The sequence below is a fragment of the Mixophyes fleayi genome, chromosome 6 (genome assembly GCF_038048845.1).
Source record: "Mixophyes fleayi isolate aMixFle1 chromosome 6, aMixFle1.hap1, whole genome shotgun sequence".
Classification (NCBI taxonomy): domain Eukaryota; kingdom Metazoa; phylum Chordata; class Amphibia; order Anura; family Limnodynastidae; genus Mixophyes; species Mixophyes fleayi.
In genome coordinates, this window is record NC_134407.1 from 102,174,925 (window position 1) to 102,202,596 (window position 27,672).

Here is a 27,672-nt window from a genome sequence, read left to right on the forward strand (position 1 = left end):
AAAGTTTTGCACTAGAAGTCACATTTTAGGCTCATTTTGAATCTGTTCCCAAATAGGTAGTAAAACAATGTAGGGATGGCATGATCTGGTTCTAACTCGCACATTTCAATTACAATTTCTGGTTGGATATTTAGATTTGTGTTTCAAATAGGAGACTAATAGGTCCTTAAGTGCCTCCGCCTCAATATCATCATCCAGAGGACCACTGTCTGTGTCCCGTAAGTTATATCAAACCACTTTGGCAACTCTGCAGAATAAGAGACCAGGGAAAATTTGAAACCAAGTCTGGGATGTAAGGTCTAGAAAAAAAAAAAAAAAAGACTTTTCGAAGTGAGAAAGTTGATTGAGTGTGTTGCTGAAATGTTGTGTATCTGATACATTTAATGTTAATGAATTTCAGTAAGAATGGCTCACACTAAGGGGTGACTTGAAAGAGAAATATGTGGACTGTTTTACCCAATGTCTTGCTCTTTTGTTTTAGTTTTTTTTAATTCCTGACACCCACACAGCAGTACCCGGCTTGATGAACGGGTTGGGTACCTAATTGCGACAGTGGAAAAGTCGGCACTTAGCCTGCTGACGCTTCTACTGTGCACATAGGTTGACAATGTCAATATTGTGATTGGCGACATTGTGAATGTTGCCAATCACACGATTGACATTGTTAACCTGTCCCCACAATGGAAATGTCGACATTTAGCCTGCTCATTTCCACTGTCGATATTCCAAGCGCCCTTAGTTATGAACAGAGCTTGAGTGCTGTTTAAAAAAAAAAAAAAAAACACACTACCCTACCCCATTACTTTTCTGCTTGATGTACCAAAACTTAATCGCTTTTGTGATTAAATGTTTTTTGTGAGAGGTACATTAGTGAGTTACGTGTACTTACCTTCCTCAAAAATATCCAAAAGAGGTCCACTGGAAGCAGGCAGCAGAGCCCAGGAGGCCCCTGAAATGCTGTCCAGTAAAGAATTCACTTCAGCATACATGTACTCCACAGTTTTTTCTACTCGCTGAAAGAAAAAACAAAAAATTGTAGCAGAACATTCCTCAATCAATTTCAATTTTCATGTGCTTACACTTTACTTGATGTGGAAACTTGTACAAAATATAAATTGTGTAAATTCTAGTCTAATTCTGTATATAGCATTTACATGTGGCCAGAGTAACAAATGTTATACCATTTAATTTTTAATCTCAGCATAATACACAAAACAATGGAAATACCCAGGTAAATGAGGGACACCACGCCTATTGAGTTCAAGGGATTCCACTCAAGTGTGGTTTCTGCGTTACTTAAGCAAATATCTCCGTGTGGTTAGGGTCACATAAAAATGCTGGACTGCCCTTACCCATGAATTGTGGCTAGCATGGCTAATTTGTAGTCACTTTACAAGAAGGGTGGTTGTGGTGTGTTTTGGCAGGAGCTTCAGTGACCGAGAGCTCAGCTTGCTAATGTTTTGCAAACAGACCCCTGAGGGAAAAATTATCAGCAAAGTGCAAAAGTGAGTATAAGACATACTCCAGGATTGTCATATCTCTGCATTAGTTCAAGGTGCAATGCATAACAAGCGAGCAAGTGGAGATCAATTGATGGCAAATGTCAATCTGACGCGAGGGGCTAGTTACGCCAGAAGTGGTCCAACAAAAACTCGCAAGGAGCAGTATATCGATTGGAATTCCATTCCAAAATATTTTACAAACCTGTGAACAGCAATAACTATGTTTTAACGTGCAGTGACCATAAAAACTGGTGGCTCAACAATGACATTAAAACATAGATGTGTGAGAGGATGGGACCCCCTATACCACCCTCTCTGTGTTTGCTGTGGACCGGCTGGGCTTTCTTTGCCACCGTCCCCTTTATCCCAAACTGTGCCCTTATAAATGTCGTAGGAGGGGCTTGCTGCGGCCACCACTAGGCTCCTTCACTGGCACCTAGAACTGTTTCCTTCTGGATAAATTTAGCTGCTAGTGTACCCCCTTCCTGGGCACCTGGGCTGGTACACCTGTCCTTTTCCTTTAGATCAGGGCTGCTGTGGATGGTTCCCCCTGGCTTATCACACTAGCCAGAGGTGCGGGTAGCAGGCAGAGCATTGGTAATGGATGCTGGGTTCCAACCTCAAAACAGCCCGATAACTGATTAGGTTGTTGTAATCTTTAGTTCACAGGAATTACAGCAAGTAAGTAGGTGTCAAAGCAGGATCTTGAAGCAGTTATATTATTAAATATAACTGGAAAAGGAAAGTTACACGTCAGTTTATGGTACTAGCGACCTTTCCCAGAAGTTACAGATGGAATAATACATTACATGGTAAAAACAGCTCTTTTTATACAGATTCTGACACCCATGTTGACAGGGGGTAGCCCACTGATCCTACTGACACCAAAACGTCTGAGATATTACATCAGATAATTTATCATCAAGATGTGATATATTCTCTAAACTTGCATTTAATGCAATTTATGGGATATCCTGAAACTTACTATCTATATTGTTCAGAGGTTTCCTGTCTCTAACAAGACATGATAACAGGTAAAGCCACCCTGCTGTGCTTTCAGGGTAGAAAGATGTGTTGGTCACCAAGATGAAAAGGGCTTATTAACACAAGATTACCTGCCTTCAGACAGCTTCAGAAAGCAATTCCTCCACACAAATGCCTAATTGGGATTTCCTCTAGAAAAGTTGCAAAAACCAAATCATGACACACTGTCTCAGAAATCAATACATTTCCATATAAAATACATGCCAATACAAAAGTTTGTACATTTGTAATGATATAAATTGGCGCACATCGCTATTAATTTAAATACATTTATATATCAAGTTATTTATTAGTGATCCAGCCCCAAGATGCCTAAAAAGAAACTGCACAAATCGGACCACCTAGCAAACCCAATACATTACGGATTTAAAGAGGAAATTGATTTGTAATCAGCAAGCCCCGACAATCTCAAAATACCCTAATCTGGGTTAAATCAAATTCATAAGATAGCTCTAAAACAAATGTCTAAAAAATGCAGAACTTTTAAAAAGGGATGAATATATTGCCCACACCAAGCTAAAGTATAGCCATATACAACACACAGAAAAGCCAAAGACCTGAGATGGCAACACGTACCCAGTCATCTTAAAACCTTTAACCACTACAAACCATGAAAAATGGATGCACAGGCAAAAACAATAAAAATACATAAATCATAAGTAAAATAATAAATAATTTGGCGATTGAGTCTGCAATATGTAGACTGCAGAGCAAGACAACTCAATAAAAGAATGTTCGAATGCATGAACAGCATACATAAAATGAACACAAACCCTAATTAAACACATTGAAATGATGTATAGTAAAATTGGTAACATAAACTTTATAGACTTTGATCTACATATTATCCCAAAACGCAAGGGAGAAATACTAAAAAACAAAACAAAAAAAAATCTCTCCAGATATGAAACCAAATGGGTATATAAACATAAAACCCCCTATAACCAACTGCATAAACACAGACATAGACCTTTTGTAGTTTTTATTGATACATGTAAAAAGCACACTAATAGAAAACAACCCATCTTACTGTTAATCGCACTAAATTCACAGGTCAGAAATCCAAGATAAGAATACACCCAATTGTCTATTCCCTCCCATGACGTATACAACCCAACTTCACCTCCCAACCACCATATTCACTCACTATTCTCTATGATAACTAAATAGAAATAAACCAACCAGAAGTTTTAACATCCATGCAGTAATCTGTAACATATATACTGTAAACCATAATTAACTTTATCTTCATTTAGATTAATTTTAATAACATTTTATTATAATGATCCATTTTTTTACCTTTTATTTTCAATTTACAAAAATATATTCTTGCCTTTCCACATTTTTTCCGTCTGGGAACACGTGCAATGTTTCATTCAACTTGGTTTAAAAACAACCTAGTTAGCGTATAAAATCGGTACATACCAGCTATCTTTATAGTAATAGGTTGTCGGATTAATATTGTAGTAGTTAGAAATTGTGAATAACTGTCTTATCTCTGCTTGTGTATATTTCTCTTTGACAGACCACAGCCAATACGGTTACAGGGAATGTTCTAAACTTAAAAATGTCACATTGATTTCTTTTAGATTCAGAGAATGTAGTTAAAAAGTTCATATTTTTATTTATAACATATGTTAAAATGTGTATATTAATGTGTTTTGTCAGAAAATTTTAGTTGTTTAGCATTTTTACAACCCGTTTGTTTATATGATTAATGTAGCTCAAAATCCCGTGAGCAGAGGAGTCCCTGTGGGAAAATTATTTCTTTAAAAGATCATTTTACATTATGTTTCTCTTGTTTGAAACAATACCAACAACTTCTAGGTTAAGACAAAAGTTGACCTAAGGAGATATAAGCTATGAAAAGTGTCTTCCTGTTTTCATACAGTCTGTCACTAAGATAAGTGAGTTCAGGTGTATGTATGCTCCAGCATTTCCCACATTTCTACTAGCCTATTATACAGTATTTAGAAGACACAAGGTGGTGCTGTCAGCCTATTAGTGGTGAATAATGACACTTATTTTTGCTTGTTTTCTTATAAACTAAAAAAAAACATTATTTTATAGAGTATTTCTAATTGATATGATATTTAAATAATTTGAGTTTCCTTTGTTTTGTTCATTCACTTCTACATTTCTGTATGCATAAACACTCCGAATTCATCTTTTGTTATTTTTTTGCCCCTATTTATTCATTCTTTCAATAAAGTTGTGGTCAAACTAAACCTAAGGTAAACCCATGAACAAAGCATGAAAATGATGCATCACCTCTTTATGCAGCTACAGTGCATACATTACAAGGGACCAAACTGAAGAAGAGCAGATGCCCTGGGATGACATCCAGATTACTTGAATGCACTCATACAACTTATTGGCTATGACACTGCTGATGTTCTGCAGAATAAGAAGATGACACTGAATCCTTGGAAAACATTGTTACTCGGTTTGTTTGAGCACATATTCAGATACTGCATTGGATCATGCCAGCGGTGACAATATGGAAGATCAGCATTTTGAGAGGCAACTGACAACACTAAACATGAACTGCTTTGCTGCCTCTGTGTGCTCTCTTCCACTCTGGCAGTGCAACTGCTCATTACTAACAGGGTTCAGCAAAGTATTCTGATGCTGCAGAACAGTGAAGTGCAACGGTCGGTCCCAGGGCTGCATGCAGCCCTCAAAGAGCTCTCCTGTCCCCCCCTGCTCCTTCCTGCTTTATTGTCAGATTTGTTTGTTATATCTTGTATGCACTTGTTTAAAATGCCTACTGATATGTTATTACAGATAGTGATCTCTTTGTAACATAGTTTGTTTTTTGTTTTTTATAGTAACATAGTTTGATGAGGTTGAAAAAAGACACCAGTCCATCAAGTTCAACCTATTTTAGATCTCCTGCGATCCTGCACTTATATTTGAAATTGATGCAGAGTAAGCAACCGCCAATCTGTTTCAATTGTGAAAATCCCCCCAGACTCAATATTGCAGTCCTATTTTTACCCTATATCCACTATTATCCTTCATTTTAATTAACGGTCGTATCCCTGGATACACTTTTCCGCTAAAAATTTGTCTAACCCTTTCAAACATATCTATTAAATCTACCATCACAACCTTCCCTGGCAATGAATTCCATATCTTGACTGCCCTTACTGTAAAGAACCCCTTCCTTTGCTGGTTGTGAAATTTCCTCTCCTCTAACCTTAGGGGATGACCACGTGTCCTGTGTATGGTCCTTGGGGTAAAAAGTTCCCATGAAAGTTCTCTGTATTGACCCCTAATGTATTTGTACATAGTAATGATATCTCTCCTTAGATGCCTCTTTTCTAAAGTAAACATGCCTAAACTGGCTAACCTTTCCTCATAACTTAATGACTCCATACCCTTTATCAATTTTGTCGCCCTTCTCTAAACCCTTTCTAGTTCCAAATTTGTCTTTGATTAAATATATTGTATAGCCTAGTATTGAGATTTGATGGTTAGCGGGCCACCTATATGACCGTAGATGTACAGTCATGGCCAAAAGTTTTGAGAATGACACAAGTATTGATTTTCACAAGATGTACTGCTTCAGTGTTTATAGACCTTTTTGTCAATGTTGCTATGGTAAAACTGCAAGCATTTCATAGGTGTCAAAGGCTTTTATTGACAATTACATTAAGTTTATGCAAAGAGTCAGTATTTGCAATGTTGCCCCTTTTTTTGAAGACCTCTCCAATTCACCCTGGCATGCTGTCAATCAAATTCTGGGCCACATACTGACTGATGGTCGTCCATTCTTGCCTAATCAATGCTTGGAGTTTGTCAGAATTTGTGGGTTTTTGTTTGTCCACCCGTCTCTTGAGGATTGACCACAAGTTCTCAATTGGATTAAGGTCTGGGTAGTTTCCTGGCCATGGACCCAAAATTTCAATGTTTTAATCCCCGTGCCACTTAGCTATCATATTTGCCTTATGGCAAGGTGCTCCATTATGCTGGAAAAGGCATTGTTTGTCACCAAACTGTTCTTGGATGGTTGGGAGAAGTTGCTCTTGGAGGATGTTTTGGTACCATTCTTTATTCATGGATGTGTTCTTAGGCAAAATTGTGAGTGAGCCCACTCCCTTGGCTGAGAAACAACTCCACACATGAATGGTCTCAGGATGCTTTACTGTTGACATGACACAGGACTGATGGTAGTGCTCACAATTCCTTCTCCAAACAAGTATTTTTCCAGATGCCCTAAACAATCTGAAAGGGGATTCATCAGAGAAAGTTACTTTACCCCAGAACTCAGCAGTCCAATCCCTGATGTTTTTCCTGGAGAGAAGTGGCTTCTTTGCTGGCCTTCTTGACACCAGGCCATCCTCCAAAAGTCTTCGCTTCACTGTGTGTGCAGATGCACTAACACCTGCCTGCTGCAAATCCTGAGCAAGCTCTGCACTGGCGGTGCCCCAACGAGTAGCTGAATAAACTTTAGGAGACGGTCCTGGTGCTTGCTTGAAGTTCTTAATGATCTGATAAGTGGTTGATTTAAGTGCAATCTTACTAGCAGCAATATTCTTGCCTGTGAAGCCCTGTTTGTGCAAAGCAATGATTACTGCACGTGTTTCCTTGCAGATAATCATGGTTAACACAGGAAGAACAATGATTTTAAGCACCACCCTCCTTTTAAAGCTTCCAGTCTGTTATTCTAAGTCAATCAGCATGACAGAGTGATCTCCAGCCTTGTCCTGTCAATACTCACCTGTGTTAACGAGAGAATCACTGACATGATGTCAGCTGGTCTTTTTGTGGCAGGGCTGCAATGCAGTAGAAATGTTGTTTTTGGGATAAAGTTCATTGTCATGACAAAGAGGGACTTAATTAATTGCAATTCATCTGACAACTCTATGACATTCTGGAGTATATGCAAATTGCCATCATAAAAACCTAGGTAGCAGACTTTGTGAAAAATAATATTTGTGTCATTCTTAAAACTTTTGGTTTATCACTGCTGTAGACAACTACATTTCATATGGATTTGAAGGTTCTGTAGGTATAGAGGTTGGTATTAGAGAGCCTTCCTCAGTAAACATTCTGGCTGGGAACACTCCTCAGTAGACAGCAAGATGCATGAAAATGCCTAGATAAGAAGATTTTTACTCACCGTAAAATAGATTTTTCAGACTCCATTGGGCGGATACTGCGAGATATTGTGGTATAGTAGGTGGGACTAGGAGTTTCGGCACTTAGACTTGTTTTAATCCACACACTCTTCACCTACTATGCCACTCCTCTCCTGCAGATACCTCCGTTTTGTATAAACAAGCATATGAGAAAATGGCCAACAGGGCAAAAATATAACCTTAAACCTCACAGAACAGAACTATTTACATAGCAACGGAGGGTGCGCAGTGTCAACCAATGGAGTCAGAGAAATCGATTTTACGGTGAGTAAAAATCCTCTTTTCTCTTTCCTACCATTGGGAGGACACTGCGAGACATTGGGGACATACCAAAGCTGCCTCCAAGGGAGGGATTGCTCTGGAATGGCTGCACACAATACACTGTGCCCAAAGCTCGGATCAATGGATGCAAAGCCCTGCAACCTGTAGAATTTAGAAAATGTGTCGACAGACAACCATGTTGCTGCTCTGCACAACTGCTCTGCCGAGGCACCATGACGTGCTGCCTAAGAAGCGCCAACAGCCCTGGTATAATGAGCTCTCAAAGTCACTGGCACAGGCCAAGAGGCCCGAAGATAAGCCAGCCTAATGGTGGAAGTGATCCAATGGGCAAGAGACTGCTTGGAAACTGTCCAATCCCGCTTATAAGAATTGTAAAGGACAAAATGTTCATAAGACAAAAAGATCTGAGGCCGTGCGGTCAACATAACATCAAAGAGCACGAACCACATACAGTCAAAGTAGCGCATCATGCGATGAAGAGGAAGGACGACAAACAGGGACCACAATGTCTTGATTTCAGTAGAACCTGGACACTACCTTCGGGACAAAAGAAGGCTTGGTGCGAAGCACTGCTCTATCCTCATGGAAAATCAAGAATGGAGGCGTGCAGCAGAGCGCCCCCAATTCCAAAACCCTATGAGCTGAAGCGATAGCCAAAAGGAACACCATCTTCCAAGTAAGATGCTGTAGATCAACGGAATCCAGAGGTTCAAATGGAGCCCGGGTAAGTGCATTGAGCACCAAATTGAGATCCCAAGGCTCCACAAATGAATGAAGGAAGGTCTGAACATACATGAAGGCCGTTAGCTTGCACTAAAAATAAATGGAGAGCGCCGAGACCTGAATCTTAAGGGACCCAAGGAGCCCCTTATCCAGGCTAGACTGTAAGAAGGCTAACAGTCAAAGTAGGCTAAACCTGAATGTGTGGAGACCCTGGGATTAACATCAAAGAATGTATGTCTTGTAGACCTGATGATATATGGCTGAGGAAGATAACTTTCTGGCTTTGATCAGGGTACAAATCACCTCCCATTAAAAACCCCTGGCCCTAAGAATTAGGGTCTCAACAGGCACGCTGTCAAAGCTAGACAATCAAGTGGCAGAGAAGAGACCCTTGAACCAGAAGATCTGGCTGCATTGGTAGACGGAAGGGAGGCGCTGCCGCCAGACCCAGAATGTCTGAAAACATGCCCTGCGAGGCCAATGAGGGGCTACCAGGATTGCAGGAATCCGCTCTCTTTTAAACTGTTTAAGCACCATTGAGAGCATGGGTATTGAAGGGAACAGGTACACGAGCTGGAAGTGCCATATAATTGTCATGGCATCCCTGAATCCCGCCTGAGGGTCTCAAGACTTCGAACAGTATAGAGGAACATGAGTTCAGCCTGGACGCTATGAGATTGATTTCTGGCATGCCCTAGCATTCCACCAGGAGAACAATGACCTGCTTGTTGAGACCATTCAACTGGGTGAACAGTTTGTCTGCTTGAGGAAGTCGTCCTCCCAATTTTCTACGCCGGGAATGTAAATGGCCAATCTTTTGGGAACATGATGCTCCGCCCATATCATGATCCTGTCAGTCTCCCACGTGGCCCCTACGCTGCAAGTGCACTCTTGGTGATTTAGATAAGCCATGCCCGTGGCATTGTCTGACTGAATCTGAAGAGGCCTTCCTGACAGAAAACTCTGTGCCTGCGTCAACATCCTGTACAGCGATCCGAGTTCCAGGATGGTGATTGGGAGTGTGGCTTTCTGGGGCGACCAGAGATCCTGGAATCTCAGGGACACTGTTAGCCTGCCTCAAACAAACATCCGTGATGGATGCCTACCACTAGATTTGGAAGTGAGGAGACAACGTGCCCCCACCACAGATTCCCCTGGAGGAAGTCTGTTGCGCTGCGGGCTTATCACCCGGTCTGAGGGAAGAGAGATGCTTTTATCTCCGGTAGCCCAGCGGATAACCTTCTATAACTCAGACTCAAACAGAGTAACACCATCAAAAGGCAAGCCTCCTAATGCTCGCTTTGAATTAGCGTCTGCTATCCAAGAGCGTAAACATAAGGTATGACTAGCTGAAATATTTTTAAACAAAGAATCCCGATGGGGCCTTGGGCTCCAATTCTGCGAAGCCTAAATTATGTCTGATGTTTAAAATGAGGTTATCCACATTATGGGCACATTCAGAATCTACAGAACTAACTTTGATCCTGCAGATCAAAGTCCAATACACCTTCTCTTCTGAGGAATGTTCTGAATTCTAAAACTGTCCCTGAACCGCATCAGAAATAATCCTCTTTCCCCTGTGAGGTATTGTAAGCAAGCTTTTCGCTCCTTGAGCGGATTCGGACTGTGAGTATGTGCACGCGACAGCTTGAGTGTGTAGAAGTGTAAGAAACAGGAACTTCACATACCTCTGCGGACCGTAACATCACCTTAGTGAGTTCAGCAATGGCTGTTATCAGTGACTTAGCCCGGTTCTTCCATTGCTACTGACCCCTGAGTTGGAGCGTGGCGCTCCTGGATTTCAGCTTCGCAAAGTGTACAAAGAGCATCCTGGTTAGGCTGTCCAAAAGATAATTTAGAATTACATTTGGCACATGTGCAATACAGCGCAGACATACCAGAGAGTCCCTTATTCTTGAATGTCCCCTTATCAGACATATCCTGTATAATGTATCATGCATAAATGAACAATCACAATATAGAAAATATAAAAATATATATATATATTTTTTATATATATGTCTGAGTATTAGAATGAGCACACAGTACAATAGGATTTTACCAAGTCTCTATACTAGGTAATCCTAAAAGTATACACCAATCCCAAGACACTGAAAACAATAGTCTTGATTGTGTAAATGCATTAAAAATTCTGAAAATTTTTATATAGTGAACTATCATAAAACAATACAAAAATACCAGCTGAGGAGAGGCAGCGCAGGTGAACAGCATGCCGAACAATGTTTTCTGTGTCCAAAGATGGCCATCGTTCATGCCAGGAAGTTCCTCCTCCAATACCTCTCTAAAGATGGCCGCCTCCATGAACCACCAATCAGCGCACATATTAGTATGGCTGTCGGCACATATTGCAAGCATGCTTATTTATGACTGCCCAGGTAGCGTGTGCAGCAGAAAAACAAACAAATCGACTTCTAAGTAGTGCGATCGTTGCTCTGTCCCTCCGTTGCTCATTGACTAGGGGAGAGGGTTGGGAATTGCCGACACATCTTTCAGGCAGGGAGGAGAGGCTGCTACAGCTTCACTCCTGCCCGCATAACTAACTGTGGCTGCAGCCGTATTATGGTCGATCTAAGTATCAACTTTTCTCATATGGCCAACCTAAAGCCCTAAGGACAAACAAATAAAGTATGGCCCCCACATGCTCTTTTCTAGGGGAGGACTGCCGGCAAAGAGATACAAGGCAAGTGAGCCAGGTTGCCGTTTGCCTTCACAGGGACCGACGGGCTATTCACTCCTCTAGGACTTAGGATCAATCCCCACGCTGCACCTGAAGGGGAAATGAAAATAAAAACATGTAAATCTAAAATTAACACAAGTATAGGCAGGAGCCTATACCTATGCGACTTATCTCCTAGGCACTTAAGAAAAACTGAAGTATCTGCAGGAGAGGATGGGCATAGTAGGGGAGGAGCGTGCAGATTAAAACAAGTCCAAGTGCCTAAACTCCTAGTCCCACCTCCTATACCCTAATGTCTCGCAGTGTCCCCTAACGATAAGAATGAGAAAAAAGGATTCATTATTGTTTTTTGTGGTCTGGATCTCTACAAACACTAATGCAAGGCACAGTTTTTTTTAAAGAGGATCTTGGCTGAGGACTAGCATTCTATGTCCCCCTTTAAAAAACTGCCCAATACTGGACTTTATATATACAGTGAGGCTTGCTGAAAACTATACCCATTGATACATTTTTCAATATGCAATACATGATGTAGCTGTACATTTTGACAGAAGCTGTAGTCTTGTAAAAATTGGATATTACCTCCTCTACAACATCCAATCGGCTGTGTAGCCTGCGATGTTCAGTACACCAGTCCCCTCTATCTGTATGCAAAGATCTTTCAGGGTTGACAGCTAAGGGTGAAAATACAAATACATAAATATAAACCCACCATTCATTGCATATTTCTTCCACATCTCAGACAAACAAACTTCTCACTCCAACTAATGATCCGAACACAAACACAATATGCAGCTATATACATATATATTACAAAATGTTTTAAAAATAGCTTCTCCTATTTTCCTTCTTTTGACTTATTAGTAAGTTATTACTTAGTAATATTGCTTTTAAACACACAGCATAATAGACTTCGTCCTAAACAAAAGTAGAAATGTGTTTATGTATTTTCCTTAAATGTGATGTTAGACTGATAAACTCATGGAGAACAATCACTACAGAATCATGAGGTGCACTTACTTTTTAACACATTGCTTTCTTTCACTATTATTTGTGATAGTTCGGAGACAAAGGACATTTGAAAAAAGTCTATTTGCAGCACAACATAACATGGCTCTTTATTCATTGATGAACATTAGTGAGTGTTATTTACCAACATTGTTCAATGGTGCAATCTACACTAAAGCCATAGCAATCAGTCAGTCTAGTCTTGTGTAATGAAAAACAAAAAGGTGTGATTGGTACCTATGAGCAGTATATTTGTAAATAACCTTCAGCAACTTTGGGTGTAGGGAAGAACTGTTACAATGTTAGGATCTGAGTAAGAAAGTTGGACCCCAGATAAGTAATGCAAGTAACTGAGCAGAATATAGGGTAGAGTGTGTGTCATCACTGAACTGTGCATGGATATGATTTCTATAAACTAGTCTGGGACATGTATGTGCACATAAGAAGACCTTGACCAAGTGGGTATTCAGTGTCTAAAGAGGAGGATATAAAATTATTTTGTATACTTGTGTTGAGGTTAAAGAGGAATATTTTCTATTTGACACAGCAAGCTACACACTTTTGATTTGTTTTAATTACTTTGTATGTGAAAATAAATGCTTTTATTTAACTGTGCTTAAATTGTAGTTTATTTTGGAATTTCATTTTTATTGCTAATACTGCTTCTTTCAGCTCTCCGTGTGATGGTTTACGTAATACTTATTTCAGCAATTTTATAGAAATGAAGTTAATGTACAGACAGTGCAGGTACTCTCCTCTGATGCATATAAAATTATTTTTTCTTCTTCATCCGGTCTGGGGGACACTGCTTACCGTGGGTTGTGGAGGGGAGCTTGGGAGTTGGCACCTAACTAGTTCATTTAGTACTGCTGGCAAACCCCTCCCCTCTACAAACCCCCTGCCTCTTCCTGTCCAGTTTTTTTTTAGGTGCCCTGGAGTTTGGGCAGCCTTATTTTTTACTGCATAGTTTAATGTTTAAAAATTTATTTTTTTCCTTTACTTTTTACTTTTTTAGGTGGCAGCGCTGGAGTGTGTTCTAATATAGAGAACACACTCACAGCTTGGCAGCGCAGGCATTCCCCTGTCAGCTGAGAGCCAGCGGTTCTCACTGACAGGGGCTGAAGACAAGGTGCCTGATTGAAGGGAGTGACAAGCGGTCTCATGGACCGCTGCACTCCCATAGCCTCCCCGATAACCGGCGCTGCCATTACAGGCATAGAGCGCTGGTTATCGGGTAATGAAGATGGCGGTGGCCATCTTGGATTTCGGCAGAAGCGCCGAGGAGAAGGGACTAAACCAAGATTCCCCCCTCAGTCATAGGAGGGGGGCGTCGGATACCTTCCGCTGCGGAGACCTCTGTCCTAGAGGTCTCCACCACTCTGCCACTATTATGATAGTTCTTTTGAAGAAAGAAGGAGAAGACATGGGAAAAAGAACTACAGGAAGGGGGAGCTAATACATAGAGTTCCCCCCCTTCCTTCAGAGAGAGAGATGGTCCTTCCCAGGTCTTTTGGCGCCAGCACAAGCCCGGGAAAAGGAACAGAGCTGAGGAGAAAGCACAGACTGCTGTCAGATCTGCTCCCCAGGGTGGCCTTTGGCTAGGTATCACCTTTATTTACACACATATCTGATGTGGTTATACTGGGCTAGCAGGTTTACTATTATAGCCTCCTACTAGCCATTGATATTTATGGTGTTTACTATTTCAAGTACAACTTTTAGAATATATCAGTTGTTTACTTGGTATTGCTCTGTTTTCATTGCTTATTTTACTCTCTCTCTATATTAACTATCTATCTGTATATTCAGCTAGATTTTTTATTACTCTGTGTGCTTGGTGTGCCTTCCTTTATAAATATGACAGATAAGGGAAAGGGTCCTATGCATAAATATTTCACATGTTCAAAATGTAATGTTAAATTACCTAGTGCTCAGAGGGACCCGTTGGCGCTCTGCACGACATGCGAAGCAGAGGCTTCCACTGCACAGATACCGCAGGTTTCAGTCCCACCGTCGGTGGAACTGGCCTGGGTTACCTCCCTTACGCAGTCGGTTAGCTCTTTAGCTCAAATGGTCCTTCAGTCTAACCAGTTGCTGACTACTGTGGCAACTTCTGTGGCTAGTAATGCAAGTTTACAGTCAGACCCCCCGGCTTCCTCAGGTTCTAGTGCTTTGAGTTTGCCGGGACCATCCTCATTACAGACTGACCCAGCCCTGGTTGCTACAGAACCGGCATGGTCTACAGCTTTTATCAGAGGGCTGAATAAGCTTAACCAGCTACTTGACCCCTCTAGTACCCCGCCTGCTAAAAGAAAGAGACCTAGATATGTTAATCCCCTATTGACCCTCTCAGATTCTGAGGAGGAGTCTGAAGAAGGGGAAATTTATTCGGACACTGACCAAGGTCATTCCTCTGAGCAGGGAGAAGTGTCTAAGGGCCAATTTGTAAATGATTTGGTTTTAGCGGTAAGACAGGCGTTGGATCTCCCGGAACCGGAAGATGTAACCCCCAGAGACAGAAGTCTCTTTAAAAAGGCCAAGAGGAAGGCCAGCCATTTTCCCCCCTCCGCGGAACTTAGAGATATCGCTGAAGGGGCATGGAAACATCCCGATAAAAGATTTTCTATCCCCAAGAGGTTCTCTTCCCTGTATCCCTTACAGGAAGAAGAAGTGGCTCACTGGGAAAGTATTCCCAAGGTGGACATTCCCATTGCTCGCTTAGCAAAACATACTTTACTCCCAGCCCCGGGTTCAGCGTCCCTGCCGGACGCCAATGACCGCAAGGTTGAATCACAGCTTAAATCCATATTTGCGGCTGCGGGTTCTGCCTTTAGACCCACATTTGCCTCGGCCTGGGTGGCTAGAGCCATGGAGGCATGGGCAGACCAGCTAGCTGAGGCCTTACAGGACTCCGAATTTCTTCCCCTAGCCTTACACCTAAAGGAGGCTCGGGGTATATTTATGAAGCAGCCCAGAACTCAGCGGCAGTCTCCTCTTCCATTCAGGCGGCCTCCATTTCAGCCAGAAGGACGCTTTGGTTGAAATCCTGGGAAGGTGATGCGGAATCGAAAAGGTCCGTTGAAATTATCCCCTTCTCGGAATTAGATACCCTTATTTCCCAGGCCACGGGGGGCAAGAGCACGTCCTTGCCAGTCTATGCTAGCAGGAGCCGCGCCCCGAGGGGTAGCTCCTTTCGTCAGCCCTTTCGTGGGGCCTCTCCCCATAGGGGACAGCCCTTTAGAGGCAGGCAATCCAATTCCAGAGGCTCCTCTACCAGAGGGAGGTCCTTGTTTGCATCCAAACGCCAGGCCCCTAAATCTCAGGAGAAGCCTGCGTCCTGACGACCACCCTGTATTGCAGGGGGCGCCTGTGGGGGGACGTCTGTCTCTGTTTTACGAACAGTGGGCAGTGTCTTCCCAAGATCCTTGGATTCGGGGAATTATTTCAGAGGGGTACAAAATAGACCTTTCAGGCCCGGCTCCACGCCGTTACTTCCAGGCCCCTCTTTCCCGAAATCCAGTAAAAAAACAGGCTATACAGGATTGTGTAGCTTCTCTTCTAGCTCAGAGGGTCATCGCCAAGGTTCCAGATTGCCAGATAGGAACAGGGTTTTATTCCAACCTATTCCTAGTCCCGAAGCCGGACGGCTCCTTTCGCCCTATCTTAAATCTAAAGGGCCTCAATGTTCACTTAAGGGTGGACAAGTTTCGGATGGAATCTCTAAGGTCAGTAATAAACGGCCTAGAGAAAGATCAGTTCATAGCGTCTATAGATATAAAGGACGCGTATCTCCATATTCCCATTTGGATCCACCATCAGTCCCTTCTCAGATTTTCGGTGGGATCAGTTCACTATCAGTTTCGGGCCCTCCCCTTTGGCCTATCAACAGCGCCAAGGGTCTTCACAAAGATTATGTCAGTGATGGCAGCATGTCTTCACCTGCAGGGTGTTCAGGTCGTTCCTTATTTGGACGACCTGCTAATCAAGGCTTCCTCAGAGAGTTGCCTAAGCTATCACCTATCCCTCACCCAAGCGGTTCTCGAGGGCCACGGATGGCTGATAAATTTAAGGAAATCCCAGTTGGTTCCGTCTCAGCGCATGGTGTTCCTGGGACTCATCATGGACACCAGCAAACAAAGGATATTTCTCCCAGTAGAGAAGATCACCTCTATTCAGAAGGTAACCTCCCAGGTTCTGTCTTCTCACAGACCCTCAATGCTCTTGTGCATGAGGCTACTGGGAAAGATGGTGGCCTCCTTCGAGACCATTCCCTTCAGTCGAGCTCATTCTCGATGTTTCCAGTGGGACCTATTGTCGAAGTGGTCAGGTTCACACCTACGCCTAGATCTTCAAAAGATTTCTCTATCCAAGAGGGCGAGAACATCTCTTCAATGGTGGATGTGCCAGGATCACTTGAATGTGGGCAGATCCTTCGCACCTTGGTCGTGGATCATAGCCACGACGGACGCCAGCCTCAAAGGTTGGGGGGCGGTGGTCCTGCACCTCCGGCTCCAGGGATGTTGGTCGGTTCAGGAGTCGGCTCTCCCAATAAATGTATTGGAATTGAAGGCCATTCTTCTAGCCCTTCAGGGAGCACAATCCCTTCTTCAGGGCCACCCAGTCCGTATCCAGTCCGACAATGCCACGGCCGTGGCATATGTCAACAGACAAGGAGGAACCAGGAGCGCAGCGGCGATGGATATCGCAGCCCAAATATTGGTTTGGGCAGAGCTATATGTTCCAGCAATATCAGCCGTTTATATTCCAGGAATAGAAAACTGGGAGGCGGACTATCTAAGTCGAAACCAGATGATGCCGGGGGAGTGGTCACTTCACCCGGAAGTCTTCCAATCTCTGGTTCACGGGTGGGGTCTTCCAGACATAGACCTCATGGCTTCCAGACACAACAAAAAGGTCCACAGGTTCTGCGCAAGGGTAAGAGATCCCCTAGCGGTGGCAGTGGACGTCCTGACGATGTCATGGGAATTCAGGATGGGATATCTGTTTCCTCTGATCCCCATGCTTCCTCGCGTCCTCAGACGAGTTCGACAGGGTTCCCTACCAGTAATTCTGGTAGCCCCCTTCTGGCCACGGCGTGTGTGGTTCGCAGAAATAATATCTATGGCGGAAGGTCCGGGATTCCACCTTCCGTATCGTCACGACCTTCTTCTTCAAGGTCCATTCCATCACCAGAATTTACATCAGCTCAATTTAACGGCATGGCTGTTGAAGCCAGCCTTTGGAGGGCTAGAGGGTTTTCTTCCAGTGTAATTCAAACGTTGATGCGAGCTAGGAAACCAGTGTCATCTCGCATCTATCACCGGATTTGGAAGGCATATATTAGATGGTGTGAAAGTAGGACATACCACTCGTCCTCCTTTCGCCTCCCTCGCTTGTTAGCTTTCCTTCAGCATGGCTTAGAGGCAGGCCTTAGATTAGGCTCCTTAAAGGTTCAGGTTTCAGCCTTTCGATATTTTTCCATACGAAGTTGGCTGACTTACCAGACATTAGGACTTTTTTCCAAGGAGTTCTCCATATACAGCCTCCTTATGTCCCTCCTACAGCTCCATGGGATCTCAATTTGGTTCTGGACATGCTCAAGGGACCCCCCTTCGAGCCTTTGAACAAGGCGGATTTGAAGTGTTTGACCTGGAAGGTCCTTTTTCTTCTGGCTATTGCCTCTGCTCGCAGAGTTTCTGAATTAGGAGCCCTGTCCTGTCGGGAACCTTATTTGGTGTTCCACGAGGACAGAGCGGTGTTAAGAACCCTTCCTTCCTTTGTGCCAAAGGTAGTTTCGGCTTTTCATCTAAACCAGGAAATAATTGTTCCGGTTTTCTCATCCACTTCTCATATGGATCAGCAATCAATGAAAAAGTTGGATGTGGTTAGAGCTCTCCGCATTTATGTTAAAAGAACTTCCCAGATTAGACGGACTGACTCACTGTTTGTTCTTTATGACGCTAATAAGAGAGGCTGGCCAGCCTCAAAAAAATCCATCGCCAGATGGATTACGTCTACCATCAGGCAAGCTTATATTAATGCTAACCGTGCTGTGCCGGAGAGACTTACGGCCCATTCCACCAGATCGGTGGGGGCCTCGTGGGCAGCAAGGAATGGAGCTTCTGCGGACCAGCTTTGCAGGGCAGCCACCTGGTCCTCTGTCCACACCTTTACCAAATTTTACCAGTTTAATATATTTGCCTCTGCGGATGCAAATTTTGCTCGTAGTGCTTTACGAGCAGGGCTTTCAGAGTAGTCCCACCCTTAGGGGGCTGCTTTAGAACGTCCCCATGGTAAGCAGTGTCCCCCAGACCGGATGAAGGAGAAAAGAGGATTTATGTACTTACGTTAAATCCGTTTCTCTGATTCCGTCTGGGGGACACTGCGATCCCTCCCTTCTGTTTTTCTTCTGTGTGTTCTTGTGTGACTGCCCTTTTTTATCTTGGGCTTGTTAAAACTAACTGGACAGGAAGAGGCAGGGGGTTTGTAGAGGGGAGGGGTTTGCCAGCAGTACTAAATTAACTAGTTAGGTGCCAACTCCCAAGCTCCCCTCCACAACCCATGGTAAGCAGTGTCCCCCAGACGGAATCAGAGAAACGGATTTAACGTAAGTACATAAATCCTCTTTTTTCAAATGAAGCAAGGTCCATTGGAACACCTTAGCTGGGATTATGTTGCAAATCCCAATAAACCAAAAGCTACACAGCTTTCCTTGACTTTTTAATTTTGAAACCCTAACATAACTTAAATTTGTATTTTGTTCGTTTGATATAACATTACATGTACTATTATATAAGGAGAAAAACAAAAAACAGGGAAACGCTTTCACACCCTATATGTCAAACTGTAACCATATGTAGCATTTTTTTCATTCTGAAACACTGATACAGTGAGCAGGGTTGTCAGTATTCTTTCACACATGTTGATAACTGCTCTGTTCAGTTCTATGCAATTTATTTGCAATCTATATCCATAATGTCCCATATGTCAGAAATTGCAGCTTCTCATAACTGGTAGCTTAAAAGGTAAGTAAAGCAGGAGCACATCTTTCACCCAGGTAAAGGTTGGAAGATGAAAGCTGTCACCTGCTGAATAGACTTATTAGCATCTCCAAAAATGCTGCTTAAGTTGGAGAACATTATTGTTAGGCATCATGTACACAGAGATATTGGGCCAATTTTCTGATGCTGCAGCATGATACAGCAGTCCCAAATATGTAATGAGGAAGTACAAAAACAGGAGGTGGGGATCAGGGCTCCCTATTAGTATGGTAACTGATGGAGTTGCTGCCTTAGGGGACAATATGTGTAGAAAGGAAGTTCCAGCCCTTGGATAGCTAAAAAAGGTTAATTAACCTTTTTTTTTTTTACAACTTTTCTTTTACTATGTAGGGAGAAAGTCCTACACATTGCATTTTGTTACTGCTTGCTACAGGGCTGACTATGTCGTTGTCAGTATCTCTCTAGAGTGAGGGGTTCTGGACAGGGTGCAAAGTACTATCTGTCATGTAATGTACAGTGCTGTAGGCTAGGTTGCTGGACTGCAGTTTGCCATTTCCTCCTAGATTAGAAAAGGTCTTACTGCTCTTTAAGTGTACTAAAGACACATAACATGTTGTGGTCTCCTACAATAAGCGTTGCCATGAGTTATTGCCCTGGATAAGGCAGAAAAAGTGTTTACAGAAGCCAGAGAACTGTATCATTATGCTGCTTCATGTCGGTGTTTCAAATGTGTATTTTTTTTTTTCCTATTACAGTTGTTTTACATTGTGGTTGTTCACAAAATCCTGGTGTGTCTGCTTATGCTGTGCTTACACAGTGGGAGTAACTGTGGTTAAATTCATATGTTGAATTAATGCAGAGAATTGGAGGTATGGTCTTAACCGGTTTGAATCATGAATTGCTCACTTCCCTTAAAGAGCAAGCCACTATTTGACAAATATATTGCATAGTTTGTGTATCATTGAACTGAATAGTATACATAAATTAAATTAAAGGTTTTTACATGACTAAATATTTAGACTTTGCTCCTAACTAAACAAGCAGCTAGAGACAGCTTTGAAGCAGGGCTTAGCAGATATACACTGTGTGGATTGGTTGATTCAACCATAGGCCAACAATGTCACAGCAACTCAGTTTCAGCTTTATGATTAGTATCACAAATCCCACCAACATACCGTCCTAAAGAAGTGGTAGGTTTTAAGCTTTTTGTAGTGGAGTGGGAAGGTAACATTTTATTTCTTAACACAGCCGCAGCAAAAGATTCCATTAAAAATGATACACCATTTATATTCAATTAGGCTCAGTAGCTAATTGGGTAAACCTTTAGAAAACATCATATTTCATGGATCCAATATTATATTTTTTATTGGATCCTTTTGTGATGTGGTTGTTTAACTGCATCTGTGCAATCGTGCCTTCTATGTATAGTAAAATTGGTGGATAAGGTATTGGATTTAGCAACCAGTTGCAGCATGGGCAGCTACTCTAAAGATGTCCATAAATGTTAGGATCTGGTGGTCCTGCCTGATGGGGTGGGTGGGTGGCCAACTAACAGATATGGATCTGCTAAATCCTCGTGGTTGAGGTTGGCCAATGACCATGCACATATAACAGTGACCATCTAACTGCATTTACTGGTGGGATAGAATGAAATTAAGACAGGCTTCAATCATCCTCAGCCATCTTTACTTGGTGGAGGTCCATATACATGCAAAATGTTGATGACTGAAATCAATTACAATCCATTCAGTACCGGGAGTATTTTACTAACAGAGCATAAATAAGTAACCCACAGCCACCATACAATTGCAACCATGGTCTAACTCAGGGTTTCCCACATCTAGTCCTCAGAGCCTCATAACAGTGCAGGTTTTTCAGGTGACAAAAGGTGAGGTGCACTTGATGCTGGGATGCAGGCTAAAATGTTTTAATCAAAATATGAACTAATACCTCATGTTTTAATTTTGCTAGACACACACAGATGTGCAAAGTTAAGCATAAGCGCTGACAACTGTCTTTTTTGTTTTGTATACATATATGGGCATTTATATTGCAATGCAGCTGGTACCGTATACATTATAGTTTATACCAAGCGCAGGCTTATTGCCACGCAGCTGGTACCATATATAATATGGGATATAACGAGCGCAGGCTTGTTTTTTTCTGGTTTTGTTTCAAAATAGTGCCTTATTGTCATAGCAACTGTCCATCAAGCCGATGTAAGGCACATTTGGGTGTGGCTCACAATCCAGCACCATCTAGATGTAACCCTTATACCTGGGAGGTGAGTGCATCTGACTTTAAGTGCATTTTAATGGTGTTTAAAGCATATAGGTCAGTGTAGGACCTGCATATAATGAGGTGCCTTTGATGCTGGGATGCAGGCTTAAATGTTTTGATCAAAATATGAACTAATGTTTTCATTTTGTTACATACACACAGATATACAGAGCTAAGGATAAGCGCTGACAGCTGTCTTTTTAGTTTCTGATACTGTAAAACTCTTCTGAGGGCAATTCAGCCCTTTCACATTAAGCTTTTGAGATTTTTTGTCTTTAGTGAAATATTCTTAAGAATCTGTTTCCTTTCAGAAATCTCCTAGTTATATAAAGACAGCACAGCACACATTGTATTACGATGTCTTGCGTACAAGGCTTTTCTTGTAGTCTGCCTGCTCTGAAGCTAATATTTTAGCACTTAGTGTAATTTACTGCAATACTGCTCTGCTGGGGGTACAGACTCCATGTGGACAGACAGTATATCTAAATATACACAGTAAGATGTCTGTGTGTGCATAACTGTAAAGTCTCAGGGGCCGTACTTGCACAATGAGGGTATTACAACATGCAGAATATTAAACTTCTATGCTAAAACGAGAAATAAACCTAGTGCAAAGTTTTAAGAGTGTGTATTATTTAGCTAAATGAATAGTAAAAATAAGATACTGTAGAGGAGGCATATGTCAAAACACACTCTCCTGTTGGCACACCCTTTCATTATTTATGTTTATTATATTTCAATAAAGACTGTTTAAAAATACTAAACTTGGAAGTGGTGGGCTGGCAACATAAGGAGCCCACATGGAGACCTGCTTCATATGCTATGACTTAAAGGAATGCCGATGATGAGCTGGCAGCCATGTCTTCATGTGGGAGGGATTATTATGCCAGACCTATTTTCCCTCCTGAATAAATCTATGTCATGACTGCTGTAGACTAGGGAGGCACGTTCACCTGCACAGGTGACACATATTGAGAAAGACGGATTAATTTAATTAAAGCGTTACCTGTAAGTACAAAATTAGACTGGAAATACATTACAATAGTGGTCCATCAAATGCAGCCTTCCTCAACTACTAAAGCTTTTTGCTACTAATACATTAGGTAACAATAATAATAAAAGTACAAAATAATTATACATTTTTGCCAAAAATCCTCCTTAAAAGAGCTAAAGCAAATTAGGTGTTAATAATTTAGTGTTATTTGGAGGTTTCCGTGGCACAGTGGTGGTGAGGGTGTTGATGTTGTACATTATGGTTATTTAGGTAGGCTACGGGAGAAGGGGTCTGCTTTCGTGAACAGTAGTTATGTGGACAGAAAACAGGGGTGGGGTGTAAGAGGCTTATCTTTTGGGTGTTAAGGATACATGTATCAATCCTTTAGTAAACAATCATTGATTTTAAATGACAACTAAACCTAAAATACAAGATGATTATATAAAAAAAAAAAATCTACCAATAAGGAACGGAAGATATTTGAGATAAAGTTGCGATTTATGGGGAACATATTTTCCTTACGGAGTAATCCCATTTAAGCACTGCATTTTTAGCCACATTTTGGAGAAAATTGCTAATAACGGAAAGTAATGGGGTTTACAGATTAATTATATCTTATGGCAATTCAAACAAGGAGTGGACATGGGTCATGGAAAAAAAAAGCTGGGATATTCATAAAATTAATTTCCCAGTGCCTCAGTCAGAATCTTTAGTAGTTTAAAAATGGGTTGATAACAGTGTGTCACATGACATCCTGCCATTTTGTCTTATTTCAGTAATGGCTACCAGGCATCTACTGATTGTGCCCACTGATGATCTATTGCTAAGAAAGATGAGTTTGTTGTAGTAAAGTATGACAATGACGAATTTTATGGGACTGTCACTGATCTAAGTAAGAACGGTGAGATGATGAGATATGGTACCCATCTGAAAACATTGTTAGAAAGGTAAATGACCCTGTACCAGTTAATGCAAGGGGCCTTTTTTCATTTCCTGATTAAAGTATTTGATGGTTACGTCCGTTACATATATACATTCCATTAAATATTGTCAAGGTAATAAGAATGACTTTCCTGAAAATTGTACTAAAACAATCTGTGTGGTTTATACTTTATTATAAAAAAGTATGTAATAAATATCTGTTGTAGTTTCAGAGAAATCAGACGTGTATTTTATTTAAGAAATGACCATATCCTATCCCGGTTACATCAGTTACATTTAAACAATGTATTATTATTTACAGCAGACAATGGTGAGGGACAATGGTGAGGCTTGTTCACACTTCCTATTTTTAGTCACCAGTGGTAGATACAATTGTGGTAAAATTTGCTTCTTTATGTGCATTTTAAATTTGAAGAAATCCAGATGTTTATCACAAACATTGTATCTGAGAGTTACATCCGTTACTTTGGAAATGCCCCTTACGTGACATACTTTTACTGACTGTATAGCCTGCTGTTTATTTCCTATGGTCTAAACCACTCTACTACATAATTATCTAGCATTTACATAACTCTGTTTCTCTGCATACACTTCATCTCAATTTATGAATTACATAACAGGGATGGGGGTTGTGAATTGTAAACATCTGGACTATTGTAGATTACCATAGATCGCAAAAAGTTATTATTATTATGATGTAAAAACATTAACTGAAATCAAATAATAGTATTAAACACTTGGACAGCAGTTTAAACCTACGCTTAGATTGACTGTTTATCTATGCACTTTTATATTGTATACAAAAGATGAGCAACTCAACTGAATTAGTAACACGTCACAGTTTTCTTAAAAACAGTTCCCATTTTTCACTTCAAATATTTAACTCTTAATGCTTATTTTTCCCATAAGTCGCCTTAAGCACCCATGTTAGCAGGATGCATTTATAGGTTCCTAGAACTGTTTTCCAACAAGGAAGTATGGGAAAGGGATTTTATGGCCTGAGCAAATTTCAGCTCACATGGGTGTACAGGGTTTTAATTTAAAATGAAAACATCATTATAGGAGCAATTTATCAGGTACGCACTTATTAGGCTGCAGTAAACCCAATGACAGCGCTGTCACTCATTCAGTGTTTTTATTTACCCCACTGGGGGGGTGACGGCATGGACCTATAGGAAGCTATTGGTACACACTGTTATACCCCCCCCCCCCCCCCCCACACACACACACACACACACACACACACACACACCCCATCACCACCACCACCACCACTGCCAGGCCATTCCCTCTCTGCACCCCTGGATATGATCCGCTGTGGAAAGTAATCATAACACATTATAATGAGTTAGCAGTCACATTTTTGACACAAATCTAGCATGCGATTGTTCCAAATACCTGCATTTGATCCTGGGTGAAAAGCACTAATGTAACCCTAGCTATTGCATTAAGTTGCATGCTATGCTCTTGTGTTGATTTAGGTTTTTATCTGGTATTTCTGGCTAATCCACCAGCCTGGTTCATAGGAAGTGCAAGGAGAAAGGAGTTTCAGATGCTATGGGATCAGCACAGCTCCATACCAGAACTGATGATTACAACATGAATATGAACCAAGGCATTACACAAGCACATGTGCTTTTTGCAGAGCAGTGAGGTTTTTTTTTTTAAGTTTCACAAAAGAGATTGGAGTGCATAGAGTGCATATATGTCTACTATATACTGTACAGGGAAGTGTTCTGTTGTTCCCTATAGTATATTGCTCTAATCAATTTTCCACTAAACAATATACATGTATTGATCATAGGCATTTTACTCTTCCTATACACAGGGGGATATTAATAAAACAAAGTGAATCTATTCTGTAATGGTGATCAGTAGAGCTTAATGTGTAAGACAGTGTTTAACTGCAATCCTCACACACACTCCCAACAGCTCATGTTTTGAAGATTTCTGTCTGTGGAAACAGGTAGGATAGCTACTGCTCCAGCCAAGTAGACTCAGTTACCTGTGCATGATTAAAAAAAATCCTGAAAACATGAGCTATTGGCGGTGCATAAGGTAGGTGTTAAGGGACTTGTACTACAACAGGTCAGGCACAGTGCAGAACAAATGAAAGGTTCTAGCTAAGGGACAGCCTCTAAACTTAGGGCAAGTGTAGAGCATTTTTCCACATTTTAATTGTGTGAAAGTTTTTATAAATATGGCACATAAATTATTCAGAAAAATGATATGGATAGACAGTGAGTGGAAAGTATTCTTTCATATTACATACACAAAAGATATTAAAACCCATCTGGGAAATCACCACCCAAGGTTTATGTTCCGATTTTCCACACTAGCTAAGCACTGACGTATAAACGATAATGGTTCCACATTGTGAGGACCACTTACAAAGTCCTGGCTTGGTCGCGAACGACTGCAGACAGAGAAGCAGCATCTGTTACACAAACACTGGGTAATTGCTTCTCTGTATAAAACTAATCTCATCCTACAAAATGTTGTTTTAACTGTAATGTTCCAACACAAGTGTGAAAATGTTCCAAGTATGTTTCATTAACCCTGTGGCTGCTGAGGTACTTCACTAAATGTCTAAATGTAACATTTTACTCTGGCACTTGTCTTTAGACAGAGATCTGATTGGGGGGGGGGTAGGGGTGTAAGCTTTGTAAAAGCCAGTAAATCAGCTGTGAAGAGGACATTATGGGTAAACAGCCCAACTGCCCAGTGGGAAAACAAATTCTGGGACCAGACATCTGAGGAAAAAGAATGAGATTCAAAGATTTTGTGTCCAAAATCATAGAGAGATAAGTAAAATGAAATCCTAATTGTGCTGGAAAGGTGTTCATTTTTAAGGGCAGCATATATATGTATTGTGTAAGCATCTTGGACATCATGTATTTGTTAATCTTGGGCTACAAATAGAAGTTGATAATGACTATAGAAGCTCACAAGATATTTCAGTGTCATCCATGTACCTTATGGCTACATAGAAATTAGTAACTATAACTTTTAATTGCAAGTGTGTAAACAGATATAAGCAAACAGTGTGGCTTTTATAAAAAGTTCACAAAAACAAATACCCACTCAGAACTTCTGCCACTTCATTTACATTTTACAATATTTGTAATAACCTTTGAAAACATATCTGTTGAGCTTAGGTTTCCTATGTAAAGATCTGGCACAGTACTGCTACCTTAGCAAACATGCGAGTGTGATTACCTGTCAGGCTCCCATCCAGCACCATTAGCAACAAGACTGCAGCAGGAACGATTATGCGCATGTTTATTCTATGGACAAAATCCAATCAGCAGAAATAAGGCACTCTCCAGCGTGCCTATAGATCGATGTTCTGGGTCACTGTCCTCTGAACAGTGGAACAGAGAGAGAGAGAGGACAATGTGACTGGAGCTCAGAGTAGGAAATTACTGTACAACTGTGCAGAATGTTTTACTCTTTTTTTCCTCCCTCGCTAACAGCAGACCCAGTTATCCAGCAAGCTGGCAAAATTCCAGTTAGACTCCCAGGCCCCCCCCCCCCCGCTCTGTATTTATACACGCAGGGCGTGTATGGAATTCAAAGGCCAGCGTTTAACCTTTCAGGAAAAGTGGGTGAAAAAAAGGATCCATAGTTTTAACTCATGTGAAAGTTAATATGGTAAAAAGTATATATTGATCAAACTTATAAAATGAAAGTTGCTTTACTTTGTTTTCCTGAATATAATACTGACACAAGCTTTTCTCTGTTTCTTTCTCATGTGAATATGCTGAGCTATATGTCAAACAATCCAGATATCAGAAAGGAATATCTGTTTTACAATACGCCCAGAGCCCGTGGTGAAAATGAAGACAATGAACTATCCTTGGAGATAAGCAGTTACAGGCCTTGACATCTTGAGCAGTGACTAAACAAAAAGATGTATAGACTCTTTTCTGCTGATACTATGTCCAATTTCACTGTGAACATGCAATAATTTCTAGATAACAAATGTGCCTGCGAGCACACTTTTCATGTATAAATAAAGCGGTCTGACTATAGGGCAGTCAGAATTGAT

The 27,672-nt window shown here is 41.4% G+C and overlaps 1 protein-coding gene across 1 annotated transcript in view; it reads right to left on the reverse strand.

Moving 5' to 3' along the window:
• Positions 1 to 27,105, reverse strand: part of PLAC9 (placenta associated 9) — a 36,053-nt gene extending 8,948 nt beyond the window's left edge. Inside the window, exons 1-3 of the mRNA XM_075217126.1 lie at positions 26,841 to 27,105; positions 11,979 to 12,070; positions 890 to 1,013 (exon numbers count right to left, since the gene is read on the reverse strand). Coding sequence (XP_075073227.1) covers positions 890 to 1,013; positions 11,979 to 12,070; positions 26,841 to 26,901 — 277 coding nt within the window. The 5' untranslated portion in view covers positions 26,902 to 27,105. The remainder of the gene's footprint in view (positions 1 to 889; positions 1,014 to 11,978; positions 12,071 to 26,840) is intronic.
• Positions 27,106 to 27,672: the final 567 nt, after the last annotated feature.